Here is a 20792-nt window from a genome sequence, read left to right on the forward strand (position 1 = left end):
ACAAAGCATATAATTTGTGCTCGAACAAAAATATAAGCAATATTTTTGGAACTCTTTTTATCAGAAGAATTTGTGGCCTTGATATTTTTTTTTTTTTAAAAAGTCCAATAATAAGGGCTAAACTCTTTTTAACAGAAAAGTCATGTTTTTTTGTTGTTTTTTTTTTGTTTATTTTTAATTATGAACATTTAAGTCAAACTAGTCGAAAATATTCTTTTTAGCACGAATATTTTGTAAAAAAAATAATTTAAAATAATTATTTCTTAGTTAAAATAGGAAAATCAATAGTATAAAGAATAGCGGTTTAATTTTTAACTATGTTACATAGTTTTTTGTTTAATAAAGCATCGTGTGAACTTCGAGGATTTATCAAACATTATCTGATACTGTTTCATAGTTATATGCTTACTCTTTTTTCTCTCTAATGATTTAACGCTAAATGACACTGGGCCTTCAAGACAAGCTTTAAATATTTGAATACATCTTCAAATGTTCACAAGCATAATGAATTAAGCTCCGCTCTTTATTAGCGTGTTATAATCGAGCTGACAATGAAATTTGATTTTGAATGTAATAACTTTATTTTTTGCGTTGTTTCCGTCGTAACTCATACAACACTGACGTTACAATGATATTTATAGTCGCCATACGCAACCGGTATGCATACGGTTTTTAGACTGTCGGCTGCAAGCCGACAGTCTTTAGAGAGCGGTATTTCAGAAACGCGACTAGTCGCCTGACACGACATATTGAACATGAATATATTAATACACACCACCTGCGTAGCAACGGAACTACTTACGTTAATGTGGGGCGTCAAGTACCTGCTTATGTGTATTTAACGCGTTATTGCCTTTTTTATGACAAACATTGCGTGTTACTCTTAGTATAGTTGTACCGTTGCAATTTGGTGAGTTTTATTGAACAAAATAATGAAAAAAAATGAAAGTATAGCATTTACATACGAAGTCATTTTACCCTACATCCAATAGTAAGCTACACCACATGTTTGCACCCCGTGTGACGTCACACATATCCCGGCATTCAAGACTGACCCGGCAAACCCCGGCAAAGAACTTATTTTATGAATGACAGCTATTAAGAAATAAATCATACGCGGTTAAAGAGTTCATGTCATGTAATATTTTGTGAAATAGCTTTTATGTTTCAAATGATTTTTTCAGCAGCAATCGAACTATTGTATTTGTTTGAGTAAATTATTTGGATTATACCTATCACAGTGTGTCAACGTTATGCCTATTGTTATTTTGAACTATAGGGTGTAGTTTTTAAAGTCATACACAATATGGTGGCGATTATGCGGAAATGAAATTGAATGTTACTTCGAACACGTTCTTCTACAAAATAACCTACCTGTATTTAGTGCTATTGCTTTAACATCAATCGAAGCAAAAATGGCATCAATGTATGCGTCTAAAAATGTTGAATTTAGATGGAGACAATCCAGAAATGAGCTGCCAGGAAGTGATCGATTTCGGACACGAAGGTACATTAGTCATTCTAAAATGCCGTCCAGGCTTTTTTTTAATGATGGTTAGCCTGGACTAACCATCATTAAAAAAAAAGCCTGGACGGCATTTTAGAATGACTAGAAGGTACATGTACATTAGTCTAAAATAATAGACGTGTTATACGGGATTCTTCCAATCCCTAACGTCTAAACGGTTTTGTGCAAAAAGCGGGGGTGTTTGAAAAATATTGAAATTGTATTAAGTGAAATATTTTATGGTTGAAATGGATAATAAAGTAAAGATTTATATTCATATTTTACCATGGAAGTGCAAAGCTATTTTGCAAAAAACAAGCATTTAATGCATTAAAACACATTATTCACCTTTTCATTAAAAGGAAAGTTGACTGACACAGACAACAATTATGCCAAGTGGAACAACTTGACCCAATCGTAATAATTCGGCCACCTCCGACAAGCTTCGAGATAATACAATCGTAACAACTCAGCCTTGGCCGAACAATCTGAACACCTCAGCCAGTATCCAACAGGGATTGACTATCTCGAAGCTTACCAAAGATGGCGAGTTGTTACAATTGATGGCCGAAATGTTCCGATTGTTGTAAAATTGTGAACTGCAGCCTTGCAGGTGCCCTTCATGTATATATTGTTATGTTTTGACAGAATGAAATGAAGAAAAAAGCATCAAATTCATAATTATTTGCTTGATATTACTTTTTGGTTACGAAATTTTTATAAAATAACATTATCTGGTAATATTTCTTGTTTTTATGATATGTTATAGATGCAATATGCTTTATCCCGGAATAACTACCCACTTTTCGTACAAAACAATTTGTACGTGAAGGATTTGCTGTATCAAAAATCATAAAAAAATCTGTCAACATACAATTATTTGGACTAGAAGGTACATCTAGCTGATCTACATCTCTTAGTCTAAATATTTGTACTTTGACGGACTCTTTTTACGATTAAAAAAAATGTATATATATAATATATATGGCAAATCCTTCACTACAACATCTTCATGTTACTTTCAATTCAGAGTTGATTATTCACTAAAATTATTTTGCATTTTTAATTGTTGTTTAACCTGAAATGTCTCAACCATCAAAAAAGAACATATATGCTTCAATAGTCTAAAAAAATAGACGTTTTATATGGGATTCTTCCAATCCCTTACGTCTAATCGGGTTTGTGCAAAACAGGGTGGGGGTTGAAAGATATTGAAATCGTAGTTAGATAAGTATTATATGTTTGAAATAGATATTAAAGGTTTATATTCGTATTTTAGTTATTACCATGTAAGTGCAAAGATTTTTTTCACAAAACAAGCATTTAATGCATTTAAATACAACCATTTTACATCTACCGGGGTATGTAAATCTATGCACTGCAGCCTTGCAGGTGATCTTCATGTATAACAGTTTATATCATTATGTTTTGACAGTATGAAATGAAGAAAAACACTCATCAAACTCATAATAATTCGTCAGCTTTTATTTTTTGTGTACATAACTCATATTTTAGATATATATAATTATCTGACCCGGAATCCCATTCGGAATAGCTACCCACTTTTGGTACAAAAGAAATTGTATGTGAAGGATATGCCATTTCAAAATTTGTAAAAAGATCAGTTAAGTTACTATTATTTGGACTAGTGCTTCAAGTGTTTGATTTATTGTCTCTATAATGTATAATGCACCTGTCAATTGTAGAGCCAAGCTGGGAGCTGCCTAAAAATCAGTTACCCAGTTAGCTCAGTTTGACAGATCTCCATGCAAGTGTTCACATGGTCGTGGGTTCAAGCACCATACCAGTAGCATCTTTCTTCAAAGGTTTACTTTAGAACCCATCATCCAGGAGTAAACAATTATGATTTTTTTTATTAAATATTACAGGCCATGTTCTTTTGTAAACTTTCAGATTGAGAAGTGCCTGGATACAAGGCTAGTATTGTTAACATCATCTGATACAATCAACTGGAACAAAGCTGAAATGGCTGCCTGACCTGACTTAAAAATTGGATGGCAGTACATCAGACTAGAAGATTACAAGTATTGAGGTGGACAAAATGAAACCTGAGCCTACCAAAGCTGACAGATTGCACAAGAAACACATAAATGCAGGTATTTACTGAGATATTGTAATTATTTTTTGAAACTTCTCATTCATTTAAAAAGTTCAGTTGAAACAGAGTTGGCAAAAAAATGAACAAAGGTATATACATTTTGAATTCTAATTCAAATGAGAGCTTTACTGGCCAGCACAGAATGGAAAAATGCTAGTCTACCAATATAAATGTGCCTGGTTTGAATCAGTAAAGCTGATGAATGTACTGGTTGTGTAGCCAGGATGTGAGTAGGTCTGATAATGCATATCATATGTTTAAGCTGCACTCTCACATATTGTCTGTTTTACCAACTGTTTTTTTTATTTCTTGGTCTTGTAATGAATTATTTTATGCGAATTTCTGAACACTGGACATAACAGACAACTGGAAAAAGGGGATCGCTGCTTTCTTATATTAATTCAGTCAAAAAAGACAACTGAAAATATTGGAACGCTGTTTTCTTATTTTAATACGGTCAAAAGATGATGTTCTGTGCCAAAAATCTCATTATTAGTAAAGCGTAAGTAATGCTTTTAACCATAAAACCAATAGTTACAAATGTAAATATAAAAAACATGATCTTATCTTTTGTCAGCGGTCTTATTTCGTCAGTTTTCATACTGCTTTTCATTAGCTTATTCCAAGCCAAAAAGTAAAAAGAAGTTGTCAAAACCTTTAATCTGTGACTGAGAGTGCAGCTTTCTTACAGATTAAATGTTTTGACTACTTTATTTATTTTTTGTCTTGGAACGGGCCAATTTATGTGAAAATGCATGTTAACCATTCATATAAGATTGCTGACAATAAATTTGTCAGAAAATGTTTATATTTAAGTTCAAAATGTTTTATGCATTTTTCTTAAATCGTTAGTAACGCTTTAAGCCATAAAACCTTTGTTTTCGACCTGAAATATGGAAGTCTGCAATCTAATATTTTGTCAGTAGTCTTATATCACTGGTTTGCAGATATTTTAGCAAAAAAATAGGTCATTCCAAGACAAAAAATACAAAAGTTGTAAAAACAGTAAATCTGTGAGAGTGCAGCTTTAAATGACTAAATGTTTTGATTTGGCTCAATTTTCACCTAAAATCTTATAGTTTTGTTGCACCTAAATGGTATGTTTTTAACAACATTACACATGCATATTTATAAATTTGTTCTTAAATTTGTAATTTAGATTGGAAGATTCATTCTCTGGAAAGTAGAAAAGGGCATGTTACATTCTGTTATCACTGCCATGACAGAAACCATATTGAGGAGCTGGTCCACCTGTAGGAAGAATTGCGCTATTGGTTGGAGCAGCACTATTACCCAGCCATACACCAGCACTTAGTTTGTCATAGGGAGCATTTCTGAGCAGTTATGGAGACCACTAACTATGCAGGTATGTCATAATCAAAATCTTGGTTTTTTTGTGTTTTTTTTATAATTTAGCATCTGTTGAGAAGAAATTTATTTCTAGATTGAAGGCACACACTATAGATTGATGCCCAAAAATATATTTCTTATTTTAATGCATTATCATGTCTAACTCATTTGACTTAAATGATCAAAGCAAAAGAAATGCAAATGATTAATCTGCAGATATACAAATGTAAGCTTTTTTAACTGGGGAAATTGTTGCCACTTGTCTATTAATTAAAGAACACATTTATAATTAATAATGTTTAATCTGTACACAAATCATATGCCTTCTTTGTTTTAACCATCAATGTCAAAGAGTCCAGCATGATAATGCATTAAATTGAAAAAATTCATTAATTAATATGAACCTTAAAAAAAAAATTGAATATTGATGCAGAGTTCAGTTAGAATATAATATAACTTTTTTTGCAGTTGTTGCAGTGAAACTTGCACCAGTGTGTTTTCTGTGGAGATAAAGAGATAGTGTCCAGCAATGAAGACCCAACTCAAGATCTGACCTTGTAAGGCCAATATGAAATAACTGTGTGGGAAAATGGGAAAAACCTGCAGTCAGAAATGCACGGAAATCATCAAAAGAACAGTGTTAAATTAATCTTGAATAACTTGACATTTATTTTATTTGACATATTTATTCATGGTGCAGTGAAAACATTCTCTTTTTCTCATGGTTATTTAAATTTAGAATTGATAGGAGGGAACATCACTATGTAGTTTCATGTTCATAGTCAGATCAAAACCCATGTACATGTATAAATGAGCATTCGAAAATATCAAAATGGTACTTGTTGTATGTAGTGTAAGTTAATTAACGTAATAAACAAAAATATTTAATCAATTTCAATTTATTATGCCCCTTTCAAAGAAGAGGAGTATATTGCTTTGCACATGTTGGCCGCTACGTCCGTCTGTCTGACAGTACCCAAAGCTTTTCCGGGTGATAACTCTACAATTCCTAGACCTATTGTCAAACTTGACATGAAAGTTTGGTTTAACCAGTAGATGACCCCTTTTGATTTTAGGGGTATTATGGTCAAAGGTCACAGTGACCTTGGAACAGGAAGGTGTCAAACCATACATCTGACTGATAGGTTGACAATGCCTGCACCTATGGCCCTCAAACTCAACATGGAGGCTAAGTCTGACTATTAGAAGATCCTATTGATTTAAGGGGTCATTGGGTCAAAAGTCAAGGTCACAGTCACCTTGAATGCTAAAAGGTTGTACTAATAATGACTGGACAAAGCCTGCACCCATGGCCCTTGAAACAACTTGACTTTGGGGTTGGGCCTGACCAGTAGGTGAGCCCTATTGATTTGTCACAGACCATTGAACGCAAAAAGCTTGCCTGTGTGACAACTCGACAAAGTCTGCACCCATGGCCTTCAAACTTGAAATTTAGGTTTGGGATGACCAGCAGATGACCCCTTTGGATTTGGAGGTCAAGGTCACATCTCCAATATTGGTCATTAAAACTATGTCATTTACTTATTCCCTGCTGCTAAGAGGATACATGTTTATCAGCAAATATCAGCCATCATCTGAATATGAGTGAAAACTGTACCAACTACCCTCATACTTTGAATAGCATAATCTTAAAACTGCCTCAAAGGCATCTTTTGTCAATGAAAAACCAGCTGTCATTTTGGTCCATGGATATTTCATTCAATTGTCCAGATATTCTTGACAACATGGCGCTAATTAATGCTGCTGGTTTGAAATTTAAGACATTAGTTTTTTTCTTCAGCACCATGCAGATTTATTAACACTTTCATAATAAAAACAAACTAGAAAACAAATTTTAAAGATATTAGTTTTTTTTCATGGTATGATGCCACAGCACCATGCAGATTTGTTTTCACTTTTATATCAAAGAAAGTAACTCGAGCACAAATTTTGTAGATATGTGGACTCTGTTGATAGAAGTTCTGGGAGGCATTTTTAGGCTTGAAAGAGCATCATTTTAAAGTTATATTTTTATTATGTCCCTTGAATCTTGGGTATAGTTTGTATTGTATTTGCATTTTAAAGACATTGGCTTCAACAGACCCTAATGAAATGGAGGAATGTAATTGCTTACTGAAACTGTTATAAGCGACGTCATAAATTGAAGCAATTTTAACATTATGAATATGCATTTAACTAATTGAAAGCAGTTCAAAATTATGAAATTTGAATTAAGAATCGTGTAGGCCATTGGATACATGATTAAGTAGGCCCAATATATTTGTGCTTATTATAATCACATTTATCCTTCTTCATCTACCTTAAAGAGTGTTCATCATTTGTATGAAATCATTTGATCACGTTTCATTTGAAAGAACTTTGTGGTAGTGTTTGCTTGCTTCAGTTACGTCACCGACAGTCTTGCAGCGCTTTCAGCGCTTTGATTTATTGTAAAACTGTGTTCATTAAGCACAATTAATACCTGGTTGGTTTGCATCTGCGGGCGGCGAGGGAACAGAGCGAAGTTCATACACCGAGGACGCTACAGTGCATGTGACGTCGACGTCACTCACGGTAAAAGCACCTAGTGACGTCTCCGTCAACGTATTGTCAGGAAGATTTGGTGAAGTTCCGGGTATTCCAGCAACAAATGTTGGAGCCTAAAACATGAGCAATCATGAAAGATTATGTCTGATTTACTTACTTTGATGAATTTAGAAATGTATGCTTACATTGATCATAATCTTGTATTTTTAACGAATAAATGCTGATGTCAGAGTGGGGGGGGGGGTCGTTTAACGTGTGGGGGCATTTTTAAACGATTTGATATCATGGATGTTCTTTTGGAGAAAACAAACACTAAAGGACATACTTAAACAGTGACTAAGCGCATTGTAAATACAATAATCATCACAAGGCTCGCAGTTGATATTAGTTTAAAATAACTGTTTGTTATGTTTTCCTTTTGAATAAATACATTGTCAAGATAACGCTATTAAAGAAAATCCATGATGCCCCAGTATCATGAAACGAACTCTCCATAATTGTTTCACACTGGCACATTCGATTCATTGCTTACCTTATCAGTGATGGGTACAGTGTAGGTAGATGATATGGTATTTGCCGGGTTTTGGTCATCTACACAGTCTATATTGAGGACGTAAGGACCGTCGGCCGCTGCTAACGTGGCCGCCTGTGTCCACACCTCGAACTCTGTGTGCAAGAAATATTTAGTTTAAACATTATATATTTTACAACGATTCTAAAGTAAGATGTAAAAACTTATACTAAGATCTCTCTCGTTGGCACGATGTTGAGCGAGACTGTGGTCTTGTGTTGTGGGGGAAACCGGAGTACCCGGAGAAATTGCTCAAGTCCGAATTGGTGACCACTAACCAAACTCCCATGCGCCCTGGCCGGGAATCAAACTCAGGTCGACTTGGTGAGAAGCGAGTTCGTTAACCAGACAACCAATTTTGTAAATTGAACATTTGTAATTATTTGTCGCTATATTGGGGAATGTTTGCTAAAAAAGTGAAGAAATTGTTCGGATTTTGGTAACTTTACATCTAGGGACAAAGAATGACGTCATCATTATATTAACGTGTTAAGTGGCTATCGTTCAATTAAATCCTACAGATATATATTTAGCTAAAAAAAAGCGCATCAATTTTAAAGCTGTTTATTCCCAATTTTGTCTAAAACGAGGTTGGCCGTTAAAATATATTAAGTGTCATTTTGTGGTGAACAATATAACATCTAACCTAGCCTAATAGAAAAGAAATGCTCAGAAATGGTTGACCTTTCAGATGTAAAACATGTATAATGCACCAGTCAATTGTAACCACGCCCCCCCCCCCCGGTCCGGGTAATAGCCGGGACTTTGACTTTCGGTCCAGCCAACCCCGGGTAAAATCCCCGCTCTGCGGGGACGAACTGATGGTTAAACCCCGGTCAAATGCCCCCGCACCCCAGAGACTCTATGTAAGGCCCATTCTCCGCTAGATTTGGCGCTATCACAAAACCACCGGGGTCACCCGGTCCTGCGGGGGCACCTGGAAAGTAAAAACACGGCCCTTTTCCCCGGCTATCCCCGGAATACCCCCGGACCTGGGGGGGGGCGTGGTTACAATTGACTGGTGTATAATATATTATTTCGAATGGGGTTCATTTGAAAATGGGAAACATTTACACAATCACAAATCTACATGCATTTTTGGTCGAAGGTTATCGATGTCGTATTTAAGACACAAAGACTTGAAAGTTCGATACAGATCCCAACAGCTGCCCTTCGCTAACTTAAAATAGTTTTCCGTGGCCTCGTCGATAAATCATGATTAATATTTGTATAATGTCCATGACGTGATAAGCAGCCTATAAAATGTTTGTATTTTTTAATTTTCAAAGTCAAGACTGATTGTACCCAACTGAGGCCACAGGCAACTGTTTAAGTAGCCCAGTGGCAGCTGTTGGAATCTGTTTCGCACTTTCAATTCTCTGTGATTTAAGATCATATCACAGTATTTCACAGATTTTAAACAAAGATAACTTCACAATTTTATTATGATTTTAAATGAAACATAGCGCCGTGACTACGCCGCTTACAGAGCCACGCCTTATTTCTGTTACCAGAGTTTGATTGAGAGTTAAGTTTCTTCGATAAACCTTTTCACAAAACCGCTGCCTGATAGGGCACTGTCAAAACATTATTTCTGAAACAGGTTTGTCGAAGTATTTGAAGAAACAAATCTCCTAATCAAATTCCGGTAATAAAATAGAGGCGGGGCTCTTTCAGCGGCATAGATTGGCCTATTGTTTCATTTAAAATGGTACAGAAAAAGGAAAGTAGTCTGTGTTTTAAGTCTTCATTTTAAGCACAATGTTGCCTTCCGACGTAGCATATATGACGTGGTATACACACACTGTATCAGTAACTGTAACTGGACATTACAATTACCTGGTGCAGTTTGTTTAACTATACTGAACAACGTATCATCCGGCGCCTGTATGGTGCAAGTAATGTCTGCCTGATCGTTAGCGTCAGTGACGCTGAACGTGTAAAGTGACGTCGCAGTCTGTGGCCCATCATCTAGTGACGTAGCATGCGTGAGCGGCAAACCCGTAAACGTCGGTGGCTTATGAACAGAGGTGTGAGTTTAAATTATAATAATTATCAATTACAAAGTGCTGATTATATTGCTTGAATGCTTAGTTCAATGAATAAAATGACGTCAATGTGGCTAGCGTACACTTATTTAGAAAAACAACTGAAAAAAATATTTACGAGAACAGTCATACGGCTTAGAATGTGTAATGCGATGGTAGTAGCAACATCAAAAAGTTTTGATAACTGCCAAACTCATGATTTCTTTAAAATATTTTTTTTGGTACTTTGGGTTTGGTTAGTGGTTTTTTTAAAATATTTTTTTATTCATTATTGTTATTTTAAACAGAAATATTTAAAAAAAACGAATTTTATTTAGATTATATTTGGTAACACCATTTACTTCATCGTTTATGGTGACGGTCTGAGATAACGTCGTCGCAACGTTGACGCCATCAGAGCACGACACTGTTACAGTATATGACGTCGCAGAATCGTAATCAAGGGCGGCTATGGTCTCAATGTCAAACTCTGAAAATTGCGGGAAAATGTATCATTAGGTATGAAATATGTCGCCGTAATGTTGTAAAAAGCGACTATTATGATAAGCAAGTATATGGATGAAGCCAGACTCAGACTCTCATACCACTTCAAGCCAAAAAAGAAAGTCTAATACCACTTCAAGCCAAACAGAGAGTATGATAACACTTCAATTCAGACAGTTAGTATGAGACCACTTCAAGACTTAATTTCTATGTTTTCATCGTTTCACATAGACATTGCGTACTTTATTCAAACCAAAATTGTAATCAATATTTGACTCGTTCTAAAACAACTTGAGGTTCGCTTTATAAATGTTACTGATGAATTTAAATGTTTTAATATACGTATATGTACGCTCCGATCTAATGTTTGATGTTCACGTACTCTGCGTTCCTGCTACACCGTCCACCGCAGTCACCCCAAACACTGCGTTTTCCGGTGCATTTACTGAACAGGAAACGACGTCATCTTGGTCGGTGCTCGTGAACTGAACGATTGAGGTACCCGCGGCGGAGAGGTCTCCGATGGGGCCGGACGTTCCGCCTAGTCCTGTAAACGTTGGCGGCTGTAACATAAGAAACGATTTATTCAATATTAGTCTTAATTGGATCTAAGAAATATGTAGCTAATCGGATTACTTGTTATTTAATAACTGAAAAATAGAGGGAATGAAGTCAACGATGTATGACCATAAGATTATCTTAAGTTAAATATAGTAAACCAACCCAACGTAGGTTTAGACTCGAGAGGCCTGTATTTTTAAACATATTCGGAGATTATGTTGACAAATATGCTATGTGCATTATTAATACCTTAAATCGATATATGTTTGTTAGGGGAATTGTGTCATTTGATCCTGAAATTAGAACGGTTGTTTGACTCTCGGTTCGTGAATTGTACTCCGTCAATGTGTCAACATCTAGACATGCTTTTTGACTTTCAGGACCTAACGAAACAATATTCAGCGAAAAACAACAACAACAACGCTTGAATACACGCACATCATAGCGATGATGCTATGCGTACGGCACTGTGGTTCAATCACAACGACTCTGAGTACAAACAGCAAAATTCCAGATTCATCATGATCACATCTCTGATGAATGAAAATGGTGCTCGTCAGAATATTATTTTTAAAAATCACATTATTGTTCCTCGAAATTTAACGATTACTCCATTTCATTACTGAATACTTCGCCTTAGGGTGGTATTCATAAAACATCTTAAGTCATTCCTAACTTAAGTTATTTTTCTAAGTGAAGTATCTCACTTCTCATATAATATAGTAATTTAATACTATCTTAAACACTTAATTATTTATACAAATTAAATGTAAAAAACACAATCTCATGTTAAATTCACTGGTACATTTCTTTTAATCTGACTACGAACATTTAAGGAAAAACGACTTAAGATAAGAATTGACTCAAGATGTTTTATAATTACCAGCCGAGTTCTTTATCGTAATTATCAACACAGAATAACCTCACCTCGTCGGAAATGTTGACTGTATATGGACTTGTAATGGAGTCGCTGCCGTCTGTGCACGTAATCGTCATCGTCTCGCTCGGTGTCGTGTCGTGGTTTAACGTTGTTGACGACCCCGCCTTCAGGTTAAGCTGGAAATCTGTATATTAGTGGAGTGTTACTTTGTTGAAAATTAAAATGGCTTTTACCGTCGTTTAACGTTAATGCCAGTGCTTCGCTTGATGCTTCGTTCAACGTGGTTGATAACATTGCCGCCAATCCCAGTTTGAACAAATCGTAGAACATAGTGGTACAGTGTAAGTACAGCACGTGAAAAATTGCGTTATAAATGCTACATCGAAAGGCAAGACTTTAAAGAACGATAGTTTTACTATTTATTCATTATATTCAATAAAACATGGTGCAGTATAGGCCGCCTACATAGCCCCTCCTTCGGTATTTTTCTAGAGTTTAATTGAGAGTTTAGGTTCTTAAAACACTTCGACAAACCTTTTTACAAAACCGCCGCCTGCTGTAGCACTGTCATTACATAATTTTGGACACAGGTTTGTCGAAGTTTTTGAAAAAATCAAAATCAGGTAATAACACGAAGGCGGTGCTCTTTAATCGGCAAAGACTGTCCTTAGTTTCAAAGTTAAATGGTGATTAAAAAGAAAAGTTGTCTTTGTTTTATGTCATCATTCGAAGCAAAATGTTGCCTTCCGACGTAGCATTTGTGACGTAATTGATCATGTGGTATATACACACTGAAATAATACTGTTTAAAGTAAGCGCTTTGAAACCTCACTGTTATCCATTTATGAGATGCAAAAGCAACATTTACAGTAAAAGCGTGTACAGAAAAACGCTGTTTTATTTTCATCAAAGTGATCTCACAAATGTCCCTGAACGAGTGTTTATGTTACTCACAAACTGTTATCATTTGAAGTTTAGAGTGTTTACCTTTTGTTTGTATATCGTGCAAAAATAAGGTATATATTATAACAACATTCTATATATAAATCGTTGATACGATGTTACTCGTGGGTGATGTCTTCTGTTGTGGAGAAAAACGGAGAAAACCCCAGCTATTTTGCTTGGTGACAACTTCCCAAAAGTCGTGCAAAATCAGCTAATATTCATTTTCATTATCAGTATGTTATTAAGACATTACCAGTTTGAAATTGTAAAGTTAATTTTAGATGTAGACAGGTTCTTAGATTGCATTGACTTTGTGTGGTAACACAATTTCGGGCAAATTCGCAAAAACGAATGGCTCGATGTGAATGTTAAGGACATATTTCTATTTACTAAACGTAAGCATTCACGCTTGGCTCGAATTTTCCGAGGCTCGAAGTATAGTCGCCGGTCCCTTGGAGTTCGAGCCATCGGGGTTCGACTGTAGGTAGAATGCATCTTAGATGTTTAAAACACGAGGGACATGTTTTTATGAATTGTAATGAAATCTTTGTGTTTTTACATTATCTTATGCAGTTGGAGTTTGTGGTAATCTCCCGTTGACTTTTCTCCTAGTTTGAGTTATTGTTTCAACGTGTATATAGGAAGGGGTCCTATGGTTTAACATCGTAGAACAGGATTTTTTAGATACAGGTAGTATGATTATATTTAAAGTTGATTCAAATTTTTGCAAGCGGGTGGGGGTCGGGGGAATGCCCTTCAGAATATTTTGAAACCCATGGTGCAATTTGGCACTGGATTTTTTTTTTAGGATCATGTTGTAAAGTACGCATACTGGATCTTCGGCTGATTTTTTTATTTTTTTGTTAGAATCATGTGGATTCAGCCGCGTTACTCGCGTAAAGGCAGCTACGTATACGCGCCTGATAGTAGGTAAATGCTACACAGTTTAACAGGTAAATCCGTTATCAGTTTAACACAATGAACAGGTACCTTAATGTTTAAAAAAAATGCAATTCAACTCCTTACTTGTCCCAACGGTCTGTATTTCAAACTTGGTATTGTCCACGCTGCATGTTATCGTGTCTGTGTCCGTCACGCTAAAGGTATACAGTGACGTAGCTGCAGTTGTGACGTCACTTATTGACGTAGGATGATTTGTCTGCATGGGAGTTGTGGCGAAGACAGGAATCTACAAACCGATCATGTATCGAGCACCATTTTTTTTAAAGTTTTATTTTGATATTTGTTGTTTAAAAGAAATATAGATACTTTCGTTGAATATGAGCTGGTGTCATTTGCATATACATGTAATCAACAGCATGCGGAAAAACAAACAATACAAACATACTGTGTTGCCGACGATAACAGTAATGGTCGCCGTAGCTGTGTCCCCACACCTGTCTGTGGCCTGTACCACAACTGGATAAGTCCCAGAGGTTAGGCTAGACCCACTCTCTATGTCGACTGTAATACATGCAAGAATGTACATGTAGTTATATTTGACGTTAAACAAAGAGTAGGCTAGACCCACTCTCTAAGATATCTGTAATACACGAAAATTGGTTGTTATTTTTTATTTATTTTTTATTTCTTTTGTGTCTATGTCGACTGAAGAGTACATCTATGTGTTGTGAGGTAAGCCCAAATCAGAATATCTAAAATTAACACAGAATGGAAATATTTCTCCATTGCTAATAAGTAAAAACTAAACATTTAAACTTACAACCAGTTGCCGTGGTAACTACAGAGAAATCACTACTTCCGGAAGCCTTGGTCACTGTTAAGCCTGTATCGGCATCTAGGAGGTCTGCTGTGTCGGTGTCCGTGACGTCAATGGTGAAAATAGATTGTGACGTCATACTGTTCGTTATGGTGACGGAATCAGTTGCCACCGCCGGGACTTCGTCTAAAAGAGGGTAATGCAGTTAAAGGGGCCATACACCGTATGATAAAAATAGCGAAATAAAAAGAAAATTGTCGAAAATTGACATAAACTTGGTATCGATGTGTACAATGCATTGAAACTAACTAACTGAAGTACCACATAGTTTACAATTAATTTATTTTCGCAGTTTTATCGTATATTTCATTTAAAAAAGATTACTAGGTATGTGTACCTAGTAGAATTCATTCTTGTGCGTGATTGGCTAGTCGATGTTATCACGTGATATTACTAAGTCAGGCATGTATATTCCAAATGTTGAGGGAATGCCTTCTTAGTTCAGTGGATATAACACTGTACTGCAATTTTAGCGACACGGTCTCCGACTCGATTATTTTTTTTACATTTTGGAACTTTTTTTTACAATAATGATATCAAAGAGTAAAATATTTTATGAAATAATTGTCCTGAGATTCGTTGCGGAAAAAAACTTTTTTTGGTGCCAATCAGGTGTTTGGTCCCTATAGCACAACTACGCACTTACGGTGTTATAATAGAAACACGGTGACAGTGGTGTGTGTTTATTTATGCCTAATTACCAAATATTGTGTTGGTAAAGTGCATTCTCTGATGCAGCTCATTGAAATATTTTTTCCCTGAGCTTTCAACCGGAACACCTCGGCCATAATTATGACAAGCGTAGGGTCTATGCCGGTGAATTAGTAAACGTAGTTCGTAAAATTAATAAGAATAATATAAAATATTTGTATTTAACGTGTAATTTGTATTAACGTATTCAAATTGATTCCCAGTGAAGTGTATTATTGCATAAATCATTAAGATTTCTTAGAGAAAAGTCATTTAGCTTAACTACCAAATTGAAATTACTTCGCGGTCTACTTGCAGCGTAGTTAAATGTAAAGACTTCTGAGATTTTTTAACTATCCATATGCATCCGTGGTTGTATAAAAGAAAACTATCCGAGGTGCTCCAATTGTCTGAGCTACATCTCGTTCTTAAACGTACGCCAATTTAAAACACTAAATTTATACGGGACGGCTCTCCCGGAGGACGGGTATACATTTTTGATCAAATCTGTTGCCTCAGAGTTAAAAGTCAATTGTCTAATGATCTAGTCAATTGAAACCAAGGCCCTAAAAGGCCCGGGGGTATACCGGGGGTAGCCGGGGAAATTGAACGTGTTTTTACCTTCCAGGTGGCCCCGCAGTGCCGGTTAAATATCATGGTGGTTTTGTATTCGCGCCAACGATAGCGGATAATGGGCCTTACCTAGGGTCTCTGAGGTGCGGGGGCATTGGAGGGGATTTTACCAGCAGTTCGTCCCCGCATGGCGGGGATTTTACGCGGGATTGGCTGGACCCAAAGTCAAAGTCCCCGCTATTTCCCGGATCTGGGGGGTGGTTACAACTGACTGGCACAATACAATAAACTACAGGACTGAATTCAGCCATTAAATTTGTTTACAATCAATATAATTAACTTACTACTTGTTATGACGGCACCGAACGCGTACGTGTTGGTAGTATCCTGGGTAAGTGACCAGGGAATCTCCACCCCCACGGCGGGCGTACCCGCCGCAAGCTGCTGGTTCTGTGTGGTACTTCCTGGGGTGACGCTTGACGGTATAAGCTCTGCACCCGTAGTCGCCCTGTTTGAAAAACATCGAACATTTCGGATAATAAAAAAATGTTCCAAAATAAACGCCAAATCACAAATGGGGGGGGGGGGGGGATTTTGGTTTCTTCGGTGATGTCGATCGACAGGCAATACTGTTACATATCATTTTGAATTCTTTACGGATTAAGGCCGTGTTAGGGCCACGGTAGGTCAATTTTTCAAAATAATGAAATACTAGGTTAATAACAACTTTACCATCCGATGTTATCACCCATCTCAATAAGAACTGGTGTGGCGGGACTGAACGCATTCAAACCAACAGCCGCTGAAACATAAACAAACGACAAAAAATCATGTGTGCTCATATTTATTGGGTTATTTTACTTAATTATTTCAAAAAATAAATAAACTGCTTTGATTCCGCTTTTAAATGCTTTGTATCTCATAACGGTGATTTCAGACACCTTTGATAATGTGTAACAGGGCTTAAATAGCAACTAAACATTATATTATAAAAATATATCCGTAAACTGGTAAACTAGACAAGCAAATGGAGAAACTAGCCCGGCAGTTTAAGTCAGTATTAAGAAAAATCGTTTTGTTTGTGATATAAACATCAACATTCGCATGGGAGTTTCCATTAGGATACTTGTTCGAAAAAACTGTCTTTTTCAAAATGGCGGACTTTTTCAAGACCGCCACCAATCCCACTAAAAAAATATTCTTAATACAAAAATTTACTAAGTAGTTCCATAACAATGGTTTTGGGGTAAAAATTTGCTTTTATAGAAAAGCCAAACATATAAAATTTTAACATTGTTTAAGCCCCTTCTTCTCTTTACGGGAGACATTGAGTGGGTGTCAAATCACAACGAGGGCGCATGGCTGACACCATGTCCTAGGTTAAAGGTTTTTCAAGCTGATAACGACGCCGGCGACAACTACGCGAAGGCTATGACAATACAGTCATACCCCGATGGCTCGGACTCCATGGTACCGGCAAAAGTACATCGAGCCTCGAGAAAATCAAGCCAAATGGGATTTTAAACCCTTCGGTCATTTACAACTTGTTCGAGCCAACGAGGAGTTCGAGCCAAGCGAATTCGAGCTAACGGTGTTCGATTGTACATCGACTTTTTTTCTTGGCTTAAAATAGATACAAACTAGATGAATGGTAAAAATATTTATGAAGGTTATGCAATCTTCTATAAGTTTTATCAGGAAGTTTATTTGTATTTCAAATTAACACTCAATGATTGCAAATGATAAAATACCCGTGACCGTCTGCTTGGAGATCAACTCATAGTTACTGGTCGTCGTGGTTGACTGACGCCACTGGTGAACTGTGACGTCACCGGCGGAACTAGCGTAGAATTTCCACGTGGTTAGAAGTCCGCAACACGTCGACGTCGAACTCTCAACGAAAAACGTTTGGTCTGCAATCGAAATGAGTTACTTGATTTGGGCGCTGGAGACATTATTGCTTTTAAAATACATGTATGTTGAAATTGAATCATTTCATTTACATTTGTAGTTATTTTAACACTAAGCAACATCTTATAGTTACACATGTGACATTATTGACATTAAACTTTGTACATATTTATACGCTTCCCAAAAAAGCAAACTAAGCTCTTAAGAAGGCGCGGCCGATTATCAATTAACCTTTTTCTGGCCCGCGTATGGAACGCTCGCATGTGAATTTAACTTTCGTTTCAAAATCAAAATGGCAACCATCTAAATCATCGGATGCAGTACTAACCACTTGCTTTTTGTTCAAACATATTTGATTTTTTTTAAGGGAGGCAAACGCGAACGCAGTTGGTGAAATTTTAATAGTGATCAATAACCTCGATGAATCATAGGGCGACGTTTTATTCTTCAGTGCAATACAACACGTTTGAAACTCCTCGGCTATGTTCCATCGAAAACAACCTCGGATGAATGCCGGTAGAAGTAGTTCGTTAAAAGTTAAATAATAGTATTTATTAATTGTAATGTTTTGACGTGTATTTGGTGATCTAAGTTTAAATGATTACCAGAGAAATTAATTTTTGTATAAATTATTAAGACCATAAGAGTAAAATCATGAAGTTTAACTGCTAATAGAAATTACTACGCGATCTACTTGTAGCGTAGTTAAAATGTAAAATAAAATAACATTGTAAACCGTCCATTATATCCGATGTTGATTTCGATGGAAAATGACCGAGGAGTTTCGAATGAACATATCAATGCGGAAAATTTGTTAAAATCTTAAAATTGTGTAATCTGTAAACACATTTTGAGATTAAGAATTGATGTTATTATTATTTATTGTAGAGTAGAACATTGTTTTGCTTGCTATGAGCTCAGTTTTATCAAATTTAATAATTTAAAAGTGAAGCGTGTCAACGATTCGTTTGGAAATAATTCGGATAAGACTTGTGAACTTTACATGCTTACTGTGAATTTGTAAGTTTTCACCGAGAATGGAATTGATGAGCAGTTATAAGACAATCGAGTCAATTATCACGCATAATATATAATTTTTTATACTTTCATATCGTAAAAATCAGAAAATCTCACCATTTTGTGCTCCAGTCGTGGCGATATGGGCTGACGGACTTGACGCCCCGATGTCTCCACATCCCTCTGTTGTTTTTGTTTTAAAAGAAACAAATGGTGCTGTTTTATTATTGTTATACAATATATGTGTGTTGGATAGCATTGCTAAGGGCATGTATGTTCATTGTCTGTCATGTAACCCGTACCTCTTGGCAATGCTATAACATACTAGAAAGTGCCAAGACATTTTGCAGAAATGCCAATAATTTTGAACTCTTTTATTGGCGGTAAACTGGAATCCATCGTAAAAATATTGTTCTCCCACCCCAGAGAAATGAAGATTGCAGTATTTTCATTTTCTGTCTGCCCTTAAACATGGCCCCTGTGTATTGCAAAGACGGTGTTACACGTTGAGTATAAACTATGATTAAGAGTAGACAACTGGTGCTCCTTTCAAGAAAAATACGAAGACGGGCATATATTTTCCGCCTTAAAGGTGACATTTTTATTTAAATTCAACACATACACATGCACAATGTATAACAAACATACATTTTGAGTGATAAATCTTTAACTACTTCCTAAATAATGCATCTATGGAAAATATTAATTACTGATAACAAGATTGTAACCGTGTATTTAATAGCTGGACATGCAAAATTATAAAATGATTGGTGAGTGCTAAAAGATTTACTGTAATCTACTATCGTCTCATCAGGTAGATTTGTTTTCTTCACCTTTCGTCAAAATTAAACTCGGTATCCGTCATAAGAACCATTAATATTGTTTCGATATTAACTAATCCTTTTTTGGGGGGTATTTCTAAACAATTGTTTTAATAGTGGTAACCCTTATTCGGGAGTAAGAGTGCATCTTTAATGACTATAATCCGAATAGCAGAGATCACAATCCAGTCTGATAACCAATAACTACGGGTATGTGCTTAGTTTGTTATTAAACAGAATATTTGTGTGGGCAAATATACCCAGATATCTACATATTTTATAGTTCTTTCATTTTCATCATCAAATTAAAAGTTCACAATAAATATTTACATATACATAATAAGTAATGAAATACAAGTCACTCAAAATTGAGTTTAAGAGACTTTTCATAATATTTACAAATACAATACTTTAATATCCCCTATCTATACAGTGCGAAAACGACTGCATATCACTTTTAACATGAAGATAAAGTTGATAAATCTATACAGTAGCTAGACTTACCTATATTGGTAACAAAACAAACGATGATAGCCGAATATATGAAAATTAAATCCTTCTTTTCTGACATGTCTTTGTATATCATCCTTTTTCGAATCAAGATTCAGATATGATTCATAATCTAAATGTCGCACATTTTCATCTTAAATATCTCAAACTATATCAAGAAATGATACAAACAAGTTGCGCAAAAATCGAAAATTATTAACTAATCATTACTGATCAAAGAGCTTAAATATTGTATGTATTCAGATATTTCGTATAACTGCAAATGCATTCAAATATCGGTGATAAAAAACCATACTTCATTGATCAAATTTGTTTGCGCTATTGTAATTGATGTAAACATATAAATACGTTGATGTCAGAGCTATTTATTTGAAAATATTTACTTTTAATGCCTTCAATTGAATTCATCGGCTTTATAATCACCATTCAATTACTGTCAATGAATTTCGGTATCGTTTAGAGCGGTGAAAAGAATTGGA

At 35.7% G+C, this 20792-nt stretch overlaps 1 protein-coding gene and 1 long non-coding RNA gene across 2 annotated transcripts in view; one reads left to right on the plus strand and one right to left on the minus strand.

The window, feature by feature from the left end:
* The window catches only part of LOC128206066 (cadherin-23-like), a 72535-nt gene extending 52030 nt beyond the window's left edge, over positions 1 to 20505 (minus strand). The window contains exons 1-14 of the mRNA XM_052908198.1: positions 20308 to 20505; positions 19100 to 19165; positions 17806 to 17967; positions 16787 to 16856; positions 16399 to 16562; positions 14735 to 14917; positions 14360 to 14475; positions 14038 to 14200; positions 12114 to 12250; positions 11008 to 11188; positions 10484 to 10611; positions 9934 to 10111; positions 8056 to 8189; positions 7459 to 7636 (exon numbers count right to left, since the gene is read on the minus strand). Coding sequence (XP_052764158.1) covers positions 7459 to 7636; positions 8056 to 8189; positions 9934 to 10111; positions 10484 to 10611; positions 11008 to 11188; positions 12114 to 12250; positions 14038 to 14200; positions 14360 to 14475; positions 14735 to 14917; positions 16399 to 16562; positions 16787 to 16856; positions 17806 to 17967; positions 19100 to 19165; positions 20308 to 20389 — 1942 coding nt within the window. The 5' untranslated portion in view covers positions 20390 to 20505. The remainder of the gene's footprint in view (positions 1 to 7458; positions 7637 to 8055; positions 8190 to 9933; positions 10112 to 10483; positions 10612 to 11007; positions 11189 to 12113; positions 12251 to 14037; positions 14201 to 14359; positions 14476 to 14734; positions 14918 to 16398; positions 16563 to 16786; positions 16857 to 17805; positions 17968 to 19099; positions 19166 to 20307) is intronic.
* On the plus strand, positions 1379 to 5864 carry LOC128206068 (uncharacterized). Its single transcript, XR_008256379.1, has 4 exons — positions 1379 to 1507; positions 3422 to 3624; positions 4786 to 4992; positions 5445 to 5864. It is a non-coding gene; the product is annotated as an uncharacterized LOC128206068 (long non-coding RNA).
* Positions 20506 to 20792: the final 287 nt, after the last annotated feature.

Source organism: Mya arenaria, chromosome 10, assembly GCF_026914265.1.
Source record: "Mya arenaria isolate MELC-2E11 chromosome 10, ASM2691426v1".
In the NCBI taxonomy this organism is placed as follows: domain Eukaryota; kingdom Metazoa; phylum Mollusca; class Bivalvia; order Myida; family Myidae; genus Mya; species Mya arenaria.